We start from the raw sequence: 12,286 nt of genomic DNA on the forward strand, positions 1-12,286 counted from the left end.
AATTTCTCTCCCATTGACTCCTATGATGTTCAGCTGATATAACTGATATAAAACACTTTGGACATTTGGTAAATTTTTGCTTAATGTGGAGTTGTGTGAACATTTTGGGACATTGTGCATTTTCATACCAGTTTCATGCAACTCAACCAAGATAGGCAGAGATGAGGAGGAGGTGGCCCACCAGTCAAATTCATCAATAGTGGCAGAGTTTCTTACATCAGAAATGTTAGTGCACTCTCTGACATTTCTGGCAAGGTGCACACTACGGATAAGAAACATCGAATGTATTGGTGCATCTTATAACTGCATGCCCCTTATTAAGACTGACGTACAAAACGCCATTCTTAATTAATGAGGGCCAATGTGTCATGAAATTAATCATTAGAACTGAAAGATTATCATAATTTCCATCCACTCTCTTACAAATGCTTTAATTTCAATATCGCTCTATTTTTAGTACATAATATTAGAGAGCTCACTCCTCTCCAAATCGCGCCTCACCAATTGTGCATTTGACCCCATCCCACCTCCTCCCCATCCTCACCATGTTTATCCTAGCCCTATCCCATTTTTTCAACCTATCGCTAACCTTTGATAACTTCCATTCTGCTTTCAAACATGCCCCAATCACACCTATCCTAAAGAAGCTATCCCTTGACCCAACCTCTTTGTCCTGCTATCACTCCATATTACTGCTACTGTTTGCCTCCAAACTCCTCAAACAGCATGTCCATGCTGAACTTTTCTTCCATATCTTATATAACTCTTTGACAGCAGATGTCCCCTCTCTGCTGTTCAAAATCCCTGACAGTTTATCAGCCATATCCTCTGTCTTCTCATTATCCTTCCTAATGCTCAATGTAGACAAATCTGAACTCATCATTTATCCTCAATATCACTTAACTCCTCTATCTGATCTATCTATCTATCTATCTATCTATCTATCTATCTATCACAATAAATGATATAATGTTTCCCCTGTACTGCAGGTCCGCTGCCTCGGAGAATCTTTCCAATCTGCCATGTCCTTCAAACCGTACATGCAAGCTCTTGACACCTCCTGCCACCTCCAACTCAAAAACATTTCCAGAATCTGCCCTTTCCTCAACACTGAATCTACTAAAATGTTAGTGCACGCCATCATCATCTCTTACCTTCACTACTGCAATATCCTCCTCTGTGGCCTCCCTGCTAACACTCTCGCACCTCTCCAGTCCGTCCTTAACTCTGCTGTACAACTAATCCATCTCTCTACTCACTATTTCTCTATTTCTCCCTTCTGCAAATATTTTCATTGGCTCCCGATTCCTCGATGTATCCAGTTCAAATAATTAACATTGACCTACCAAGGCAGTCATATTGTGTCTCCTCCATATATCTCCAAACTAATCTCCCTTTACCTTCCAACATGTAATCTCCGGTCTTCTCAAGACCTTCTCTTCTACTCTTATATGTTCCTCACCCAATCGCAATCAAGACTTCTCCCGAGCATTCCCATACTCTGAAATTCTGTGACTCAACATGTCCGATTATCCCGAAGTTTCAGAGCTTTCAGAAGGAACTTGAAAATATGTTTCTTTAAGTAAGCTTACAGCCTGCAATAACCTTGATGCTAATTCACCACCACCGGAGCTGTCTCAACCCTCCAATCTACTGTCTCCTTCACCATTATCCAGTAGACCGTAAGCCCGCAAGGGTAGGGACCTCTCCTTTCAGTAACAGTCTGTCATTGCTAGTTTATTCACTGTAATTTATATTTGTATTTTGTATGTAACCCTCTCATGTACAGCACCATGGAATCAATGGTGCTCTAAACATAAATAATTATAATAATTCCTGTTATTCTCTTCCGTGGTTGTGATTATATAATTTTTTACATGTTAATGTTATTGAATAAAAAGGAAAACTATCTTAATTTTGCACAACTGTAGAAAAACTTCATACATTTTTATCAAGTTTCTATGATTTCTCATTTCACAAATCTAGACATTTCTTTAGAATTTCAGACTAATTGCTTAACTTTGATCATTTTAGTTGTGTGGGGATCCTATTTTGATCATGCAGTTGCTTGGAACAAACATCTTGATGAAGATACAGTTTTGTTGATGACATTTGAAGATATGAAAGAAGTAAGCCAGCTTTCACTCTTCTGAATGATGACTAACTATATGTTTAATATTATATTTATCCCCAAGGTTTTAAAACTACATACAAAATGCCATTCCGCTTTGCTAGCTTGTAACAGATGGGAACCAGATTTGCTTGATTGTTCTCAATTGTCCTTAAATGGATTTCTCACCAGATTTGATAAGACAAACTATATACATAAATAAATCGATCTCTCAGCACTATTGATGGACTGACGTACTTACTTTGAAAATGCATGGCTAATTCTGATATCAAATGTAGTATTTTATGAGCTTGACTCATTTTAATATCAAAGCTTCATCAGGTGTACAAATCTACATAATAAATGTATGCTTTATGTGTGTTTGTTTGTGTATGTCTATATGCCTGTGTATATGCATGTACGTATGTGTACATGTCTTCTGTTGATTTTGCAAGATTTCCCACATACAAAAAATGGAGAGGTCTGTAATTTTTATCGTAGGTACACTTCAACTGTGAGATACACAATCTTAAAAAAAGTCCAGAAAAATCACATTGTATGATGTTTACATAATTAATTTACATTTTATTACATGAAATAAATTCTTGACATAATAGAAAAGCAGAACTTAATATTGGCTTTTATCGTAAGTCACATTGCAAGACTTGTTATAGGGTTGATTGTGACTCGTAGGGTAGCTACTTCCAACAGGTGGTGCTTAAGAGTTCAAGTCCTCTTTTTCTCTGAAGAGGCAATTTGCATATTAAATTTCCCTGAGTAGCTTTGCATGGCGAATAAGCCTCCTTACCTTGACAAGCCAGAGATGGTATGTCACTCGCCACGCGGATAAATCTTTCCTCTTAGAACCCAATATTTGATACAGAAACCTTTGTTTGCAATTACCGAGGTCAGACGTCTCCTGTAGTTCTTGACCAAGTTTGCACACACTGCAGCAGTAATTTGGGCCCACTCCTCCATACAGATCTTCTCCGGATCTTTCAGGTTTTGGGGCTGTCCCTGGGCAACATTGAGTTTCAGCTCAGTTCAAATATTTTCTATTGGGTTCAGGTCTGTAAACTGGCTAGGCCACTCCAGGACTTTGAAATGCTTCTTACGGAGCCACTTGTTAGTTGTTTTGGCTGTGTGTTTTGGGTAATTGTCATGTTGGAAGATCCAGCCATTACCCATCTTTAAAGTTCCTACTGAGGGAAAGAGGTTGTTGGCCAAAATCTTACATACATGACCCCATCTATTCTCCCTTCAATATGGTGCAGTCGTCCTGTCTCCGTTGCAGAAAAGCACCTTCTTAAAGTATGATGTTTCCCCCTTCATGCTTCACGGTTGGGATGGTGTTCTTTGGGTTGTACTCATTGGAGTACATACCAAAGATTTCTACTTTGGTCTCATGACCTTCTTCTTATGACCTTCTCCCATGCCTCCTCTTGATCATCCAGATGGTCAATGGTGAGCTTCAAATGGGCCACGACATGTTCCGGTGTGAGCAGGTGGTCCTTGCATGCCCTGCAGGATTTTAATCTATGACGGTGTAGTGTGTTACTAACAGTTATGTTTGAGACTGTGGTCCCAGTTCTTTTCTGGTCATTGACTAGGTCCTCCCATGTTGTCCGGGCTGATTCCTGACCTTTCTCAGAATCATCCTAACCTCACGATGCAAAATCTTGCATGCAGCCCCAGACTCAGGAAGATTGACAGTCATCCTGTGTTTCTTCCATTTTCTAATAATTGTACCAACAGTTGGTGCCTTCTCACCAAGCTGCTTACCTATTGTCCTGTAGCCAATCCTAGCCTTGTGGAGGTCAACAATTTTATCCCTGGTGTCCTTAGACAGCTTTTTGATCTTGGCCGTGATGGAAAGGCTGGTGTATGATTTACTGTATGGACAGCTGTCTTTTATACAGGTAGTGAGTTCAAACAGGTACAATTAATGCAGGTAATAAGTACAGCGTAGGAGGGCTTCTTTTAGAAAAAGTAACAAGTCTATGAGAGACAGAATTCTTGCTGGATGGTAGGTGATCAAATACGTATTTCAAGCAATAAAATCCAATTTAATTATTTAAAAATTATACAATGTGATTTTCTGGTTTTTATTTTTAGATTCTGTCTCTCACAGTTGAAGTGTACCCACGAGAAAAATTACAGACCTCTTCATTATTCATAGGCGGAAAAAATGGGAATGAATCAAATATTTATTTTTTTCCACTGCATGTATATGTCTGAATAAGTATACAACTATGTACGTATCTTTATACATGTATGTATATATGAATATGCTTTGTGTATATGCGTGTCTGCAAATGTGCACTTGTCTGCGTACATATCTGTGTATCTGGAATTGTACGTTGAATTATATGTCTGTTTGTAGTATGTGCATGTATGCAGTAGCGTATTGTGGTGTAGGTGTAAAAAATGTTTGTTTAGGTTTTTTTTTACTAAATCTAAAATCGTATTTCACATCTGGGTTGGGGAATTACATTTGTTTTTCCATCTTTAGAAACAGATAAGTGAAATGTAACCCCTTCATGCACCTTGACGTAACTACCATGAGGTTCTGCTTACATGGAGCGAGTTCAAGAGCTGAGCCTGCGCCATACCATTCAAACTCTGGCTATGACCTATAACCGTCATCTGCCAGTATCAGTAGCAGACAGACCTCATCTCGATTGCTGCTGTTTATGCACTTAACCCCTTTACAACAATTGACGTACCCATACATCATGGAAGGTAAAGAGTTCCCGACCAATGAAGTATAATCACGTCATGGTATCGTGTGCGGCACAAGAGCTGTGACCGCACGATTGCCGCCGGGTGTTCAGCTAACATGATAGATAACATGACTTTCTGTTTAACCCACTAAATGCTGCGATCAATATTGATCATAAAATTTAAGAGGCTGTGAGAGGTAGGGGTCTCCCTCTTCCATCCGATCAGTGCACCCGCAACGTTCATCACTAGGGCTGGATCGTTGCCATGGTGACCCAAGGTTGCCATGATGATATCTGAATCACAAAGCTACGGAAGACCTGTTAAACCATGCTCAGATCATGGTCTAAGAGGCTTCCCTCAGTGAAAAACTGACAGGTATGAAGCATTGCAATGCTGGTGTATTACAATGCATTAAACCAGCCATCAGACTGCTAAAAGTGAAAGTTCCATAGCGGACTAATTAAAAAAGTTAAAAAAAAGTAAAAACAAATTTTAAAAATTAAAAAAAAAAAATCACAAAATAAAAATAAGAAAACATGTCATATTATGGTATACATATTTGGTATCACCGTGTCCAGAACGACCCAATCAATAAAGCTGTTAAAATATTTAACCCCTTCAGTGAACACCGCAAAAAAAGAAAAAAACAAGAGGCAAAAAACTATGCTTTTTCATCATACCACCAAACAAAAAGTGGATTCAGATTTGATCAAAAGATCAAATGTAAATAAAAGACCATCTTTTCCCAAAAAAAGATTGCTAGCCACCATACAGCTGCATCAGTGGAAAAATAAAAAAACTATAGGTCGCAGAATACAGTGATGCAAAAACAATTCTTTTTTTCTATAAAATAGATTTTGTGTAAGAGGGCCAAAACATAAAAAAATATAAATGTGGTATCGCTGTAATTGTAAAGACCCAAAGAATAAGGTCGTCTTATCACTTTTACCACACAGTGGAAAAAAACAAATAAAACAATCCCAAATATCTTGTTTTTGTTCATTATGCCTCCCAAAAATAAGAATAGAAAGCGATCAAAAAATGTCATGTGCGCGAAAATAGTACCAAGATTTTAATTTTATTAACAGTTAAATTGCATCATGGAGTTTTCCATTTTCTATGTTTTAATTGCTTGTCTTTTTTGAATCGGTGACCATGTTGCTTACACATAAAACAAATACATTTGTAGTCACCGGTAGTTATCGTGTGCAGTACTGAAAATGAAGGATGATACAGACAGGAAGCGGTAAGATAGTGCTTGGTGTTTGCATAAAGGTCAAAATAAATTAATACGGTTTACAACCGATCATGTGCCTACAGAAGAAATAATAGAGAACAGGATAAGATTGGTTTATTTCTGGTAGTAACCCAAATGAAATCTACTGTCTTCCTAGGACCTGGAAGGATCAGTGAAGAAGATAAGTGAATTCTTAGGAATCCCAATTACTGAAGAACAAGTGAAGCAAGTTGCTGAAAAAGGAACGTTCAAGGCTATGAAAGATAATTCTGGGAAAACACATGGTGCTTTCGGACACATTGTTTTTAGAAAAGGTGAAAATTTTAACTACCTTTTTACCGTATTCAATGACTAGAATTTATTAGCAAAAATTGCATTATTTCGCTGTCCAGCAACAAAAGTCTACTGCTTTTAATGCTGCAGTTTGATATATGAAAAGCAGTAAATGGTTTTACATAAGAAACAAAAAACATATTAAATAGGTAACTGACACAAACACAATGATTGGAGGATAAAAAGTTCTATAGCCACAGCCTTAATTAAAGGGTTTGTCCACTACTAGGACAATGCCAACTGGATCTGAATGTTTACCCCAGTGATGAAAATACATCACTTCTATTCACCTTCTGTGCTGGTGCTGTTCCAGAGGAGTCAACACTGGCGTTCCTAAGGTTCACTTGAGGTTATTATGAGATATGAGCCCTGTGCCTAATCAGTGCCGGTGTCGCTGTCTCCTCCTTCAGATATATTAGTGATCAAGAGGAAGTGAGTGGCAAGCTGCAGCTCTCATTACCTATTGAAACTTATGCGTCCAAAGGTGGGGACAGTGATGCCAGTGGTGATTGGGTGCTGACCTCATGTGTCATACCAAACTCACGTGAGTACTGGTAATATGAGTGCAGTCACCATTGGAACGGCGCCTGTTTGATTTTATGAATGATATCAGAATTTTATGCAACATTTGAACCGTGTTTAATAATTGTAAGCCATATACCTGCTACTTAATGAGGACCTATAACCAGGTCAAAAGTGACTGGTTTTGGTCTTAGGGCTCATATTCAACTGCATAGAAAATCAGTCCAATGCTGTTTCTGAAAAGTCAGACAAGTGTCATGCGATTTTTATCACCTACAATCCATATGACAGCCAAATGACATGCATATGCAGCCGAATGCATTGCGTTTTTAACATCAGCTATTAAATGCAGTAATTCTCTGTCATTTCAAGCTAGTTTAGTAACTAATAAAACAATCTTGGATACAGAGATAGATACATCAATGTAATTGAGATATATAGTGCAGTCCAGCTCCCTGTACATGTATTGAGATTATAATTAAATACGTTAAAAAAAAGGCGTGTGGTCCCCCACATTTTTAATAACCAGCTGAGGGAAAGCAGACAGCTGGGGAGTGATGTTTAGAGCCTGGGAAGGGGGTAATAAACATGGAGCTTCACAGGCTATTAATATCAGCCCCCAGCTGTCTACTTAGCTTTTACTGGTTATTAAAATATGGGACCCCCCCAAAATAAGACTACTTTCTCACGCAGTTGGGTTTCCTGTGAGATGGGTGCGTAAAAATCACATGGCACATGCATTGTCCGTGTGCCCTGTAATTTTTTCTCGCACCCTTTGACTTGCATTGGCAAGTCTCATCTGATACACATGGCCACTTGCATCATGCTGTTTTTTTACTCAGTCCGATCTGAGCTGAAAAAAAGTCAAAGATGAACAGTGAATCATTGAATGACATTAGTCAGAATGCAAGCAATCCCATTGTTTTTATCGGATTGCACTTGTCCATTTTTTACACAGATGAGTATGAGCCCTTATTCCATTCATATTGACTATGCCATTTTTATTTTTTTTTAATCTGCTATATGGTTCCAGAGATATGAGCCTTTTTATTTAGTGCTATTTTTTATAGTCTTTACCAAAGGGTCATGTCTTTTGGCTGCTCTGCTAAATGAGCAACACCCCCTTGATAAAGACCTAACATTTAGTCTTACATAAAAACTCTTCATCGAAAAGGATATGGAATAAAAAAAAAAAATCACAGAAAAAAGTCAGCACTAATGAAACAATCACTCACACACGTACCGTTCATGGAGGGGATGGCTGCCTAGCATTATAAATGCACATGGATAAGGCTCGCATAGGGCACACAGATAAGTGTAGTGCACAGTGTCTGGCATGCAGCCTATGGCCATGATCACATATTCAGTATTTGGTCAGTATTTTACATCAGTATTTGTAAGGCAAAATTAGGAGTGGAATAATCAAAGTATAATAGAAACACGTCACCACTGCGGTATTTATCACCCACTCTTGGTTTTAGTTTAGAAACACTGAGGTAAAATACTGACCAAATGCTGAACGTGTGCACGTGGCCTGTCAGTGATGCCCACATCTCTGGAACCTTATGGAAGGTTAAAAGAAAAAAAAAGTGGAATACTTGAGTTATGCAGTAATAAAATAAAAGGAAAAACTGGCCACTTTGGACATAGTGACAAATCCTCTTTAAATAAAAGACATCAAAGTACACTCAAGTCTAGGTTCATATATCATGCTTCACATTAAACTCACATTAGAACCTTGCATATAGTCCCCTGGGGTACGGGTACCACATATAGAAAAGCTAGGAACTAGTGCTATAATATCTCCTCAGTAATAGAATATTTGGCAAACACGCTGGAGATCAAGTGAATAAATAAAAATTCCTCAAAAATCTATTGTGTTCTCTTATTAGTGGAATAATTGTTGATCTAATGAACAATACACCTTTTGATATCACTGGGTTCACTTACTTGACTCTGTAAGGGGATGAGAAAAATATGTTTATCTTTATGCTCGTAGTACTGCTACACCTTTAGGTGTATTACCAATGTTCAGTTGTGGTACTGCTACACATCTAAGTGTATTACCATTTTCTGTTATATGTATAATGCATGACATGTACTGTATATTGTTACATTGATGCGCACAAGACTAGGGAAAGTGGCGTTGGCAGGGTTGGCCACTAGATGGGGGGCATGTTTATGTTCATAGCTCATAGATAGTGTAGTTAGTGCAAACACATAGATAATTATAGGAGGGACACAGTGGGATAAGTAGTGAGGTTTTCCCGGGTTTAGGCAGTTGGGGCCGGGGTGCCCGTGTGGAACACAGGGATGGCTAGCCCAGGGCAACACCGTGCCCTGCAACGTTTGTTAGAAGCGTGGGCCCAGCAGTCAGTATCCAGGGGGCCAGAGTATTGAACAAAGCACAGTGACACCAGAGATAGTGGTGCAGTATAAGTGGGACTGTGGTGCTACGGGAAGAAGGCTTAGCAGAACAGGAGCAAAGTATCCAAGATGTGGCAGATTTTTGCATGGCCTGCTATTCTGAGGACCGGGGCGAAATGGCAAAGAATACCCCCACGAGAAGCAGGAATTCTGGGAATTGAGGGCACTGAGGGACCGGAGGAAATGAACCGTCCCGGGGACAGGTTTAGTGACAGAGAGAAGGGAAGGCAAGGTATAGCGTTGCCAATTATTATGATTGACTGTGCCCTGGATAATGCTGTGTTAAGTAAAGAAGTTGAAGTTAAAGTGAAGCCAGACTGTGACTCTTTAATTGCGGAGCTGTCTGTAGAGAAGACACTCTCGTACCGGGAGACCCCAGATGACACAGAGAAGTAGCACCGAGGTACTCAGAGAAGAAAACATGATCTTGTGCTGGGAGAGGGCCAGGGGGTCATACAAGGGTTACTGCCGGCCATGACAGCGGCCCTGGCCCCGGCTCCCTACAACTCCATGCTTTTTCAGAGCTGGTAAAAATCAAACATGTCACATTAAATGTGTTGATTTTTTCTCAAGAGGTTTTCTTAGCTTATCCCAGGGTGTTCACATTAAACATCCATTTTGTGCCAATATTTGCTTTATGGGGCATTAATCCAATGTCATTTGCCATATTCTGTGTAAATGGCAGGGAGTAATGTTGCTGTTGTCCCTAAATTCACTTTTCTTAACACAGGACACTTTTAACGTTTGTAGAAAAAATCCAGAGGACTCATGACCCTGACAATCACTAACTGATCACTGTTTTTTCTAGGTGATGTTGGAGACTGGAAAAATAATTTCTCAGAAGCACAAAGCCAAGAAATGGATGAAAAATTTGAAGAGTGTTTAGCCGGAACCAAACTTGGAGAAATGCTGAAGTATGGTGTCCACTGTAAATGGTGAAACTGTAACGTGGTACAATAAATATTTTATATTCACCTGGATCCTTTATACTGTCTTTTTATGCATTTAGATACTGATATATTTGGTATCATGTTTATGGTGCCAAGTATTAAATTTTTCAGAACCCCTATGGTATACTGCTATGTCATATAGTTGGGAAATGTACTATCATATCCCAATGATATACTAGGATCCATTTGTATCCCTAATGAAAGAACAGATATCTCTAGGACTATCCTGTAAAGCAGGTAACTGGATGCAACGTACAGACGGACATGAGGAGCTTGTAGTAGTTAGCAAACAGTTAAACAGTATAAACAGAGTAATCACAAAAAAATTACACAATGTGGAACATATAATAAATCTTTGACTTCAATTTGAATGACAGAGAAGTCTTCTGGGGATTATGTGTGTGTCCCTCTAACGGGGGTGGTACACCTGTTACTGTGGGAGCTGCTACGCTAGCTCCTCCCATAAGAATGGCCCTAGAGGGGGGTCATCGGGTTTCCCTCTAGGCCGCAAGTCCTTCTGACAAAGTCTACAAGAGCATGTTAAGACTCCTTCGCTCCAACTGACCTCCACTCTATCTGTTGTCCTAGCTCAGGTCGACCTGTGTATCGTACGTCAGTGCTGGAAGCGACAGCCCTGCTCACCTGTGTTTTCCTTCCACTACCGCAGGTGTTCTCTTCCAGGTAGATCTTCTGTGCTGGACCATTAGTGGGTGTCTCTCGGGTCTGGGGAAAAGAGCTGGGCTCCACATTTTGACTGGCATCGGTCTGTGATTTGGGCCTTGACTAGCACAGCTCGGGCTCAGGCTCTTGACCAGCGTAGATCGGATCCTATGGTCTTGACTGGAGTAGTCTGGGCTCTGGATCTGACTTGGTGCTGTCTGGGTCCTGTCTGCAAGCGACCAACACCCTGCTGGCACACGTTTCCACTGAGGCCTATCACTGCGGCTGCAATGTCTTTTCTTGTACATGTCTGTAAATCTCTCTCTTGACACCAAAACCCACTCCAGTTTTGGCGCAGACCTTTTATATTCAAGAACTTCGTCATCGATGGCACCTGACTGGGTGTCGTATTTGAGTTCGTACCCCCGCAACGCTTTCTGTTACAGTTAATTTTGCATGCTCCTTTCTAGACAGTAGATGGCAGCCTTCCAACACCAAAGATACACATCGCCAAGGTTCATCAGAAGTACTGTCACCTCCTCTTACATTCCTCCTCCCTTTTAGCTCGCCAGTTCTTGGGCGAGTGCAATCTCCAAGGGTCTGAAGTTTTTCTAAAGGTAGCCCAATTTCAGCCAAGAGGTGAGCACACTCCTGGGTTTTCTGCTGTATTTGTTTCCAAACTATTTCATCCTGGTGTATTAGTTGTGGAGAATGCCAGCAGGCTGCCTATGGGGGTGCAATACACTATAGAGGCTGCCTATGGGGGTGCATTACACCACAGAGTCTGCCTATGGGGCATGCGGGGATGATGATATTTTAGGAGGGAGGAGTGTAAGGAGTTGGCAGGGACCCTCAACTGCCTCATCTCTCCTACACACCGAGCCCATGCGGCACCCAAATGGTTCCCTCATGTTTTATATGGTGATGTCATGTATTAATGTGCCATGCTTTGCCAATGTAATGTGCTGTGTTTATTATGCCTGTTCTTCCACTGTGTATATTGTAATGTGCTGTGTTTGTAATGCACAAGCTTAGGGATAAAATGAATTTTAATGGGAGGAGAGAGGCTGTACAGCAGACTCTTAGAGAAAGCACTTCCTGATCAGGAGCAGTTCCCGGGCAGGCTTGCCCAGGGCAAGACGCTCACCATGTCCAGGAACAGAGGGTACCCCGGTCAAGGAAATACAAGCTGCCACGGACTGTCGGGCAGTGTGGATGTGTCCTGGTACTGTGGGAACATCTCCAGAAGGACTGTTGTGGTTCTCAAATCTTGGTGGGAGCCATTGATGCTGAGCAGTCTCGAGAAGTTGCAGGGACAGAGCA

General features: G+C 40.4%; 1 protein-coding gene across 1 annotated transcript in view; it reads left to right on the forward strand.

Moving 5' to 3' along the window:
- The window catches only part of LOC143804704 (sulfotransferase 6B1-like), a 31,042-nt gene extending 20,709 nt beyond the window's left edge, over positions 1-10,333 (forward strand). The window contains exons 5-7 of the mRNA XM_077283066.1: positions 2,035-2,129; positions 6,229-6,385; positions 10,162-10,333. Coding sequence (XP_077139181.1) covers positions 2,035-2,129; positions 6,229-6,385; positions 10,162-10,292 — 383 coding nt within the window. The 3' untranslated portion in view covers positions 10,293-10,333. The remainder of the gene's footprint in view (positions 1-2,034; positions 2,130-6,228; positions 6,386-10,161) is intronic.
- The last annotated feature ends 1,953 nt before the right edge of the window (positions 10,334-12,286 follow it).

The sequence above is a fragment of the Ranitomeya variabilis genome, chromosome 2 (genome assembly GCF_051348905.1).
Source record: "Ranitomeya variabilis isolate aRanVar5 chromosome 2, aRanVar5.hap1, whole genome shotgun sequence".
NCBI lineage: Eukaryota > Metazoa > Chordata > Amphibia > Anura > Dendrobatidae > Ranitomeya > Ranitomeya variabilis.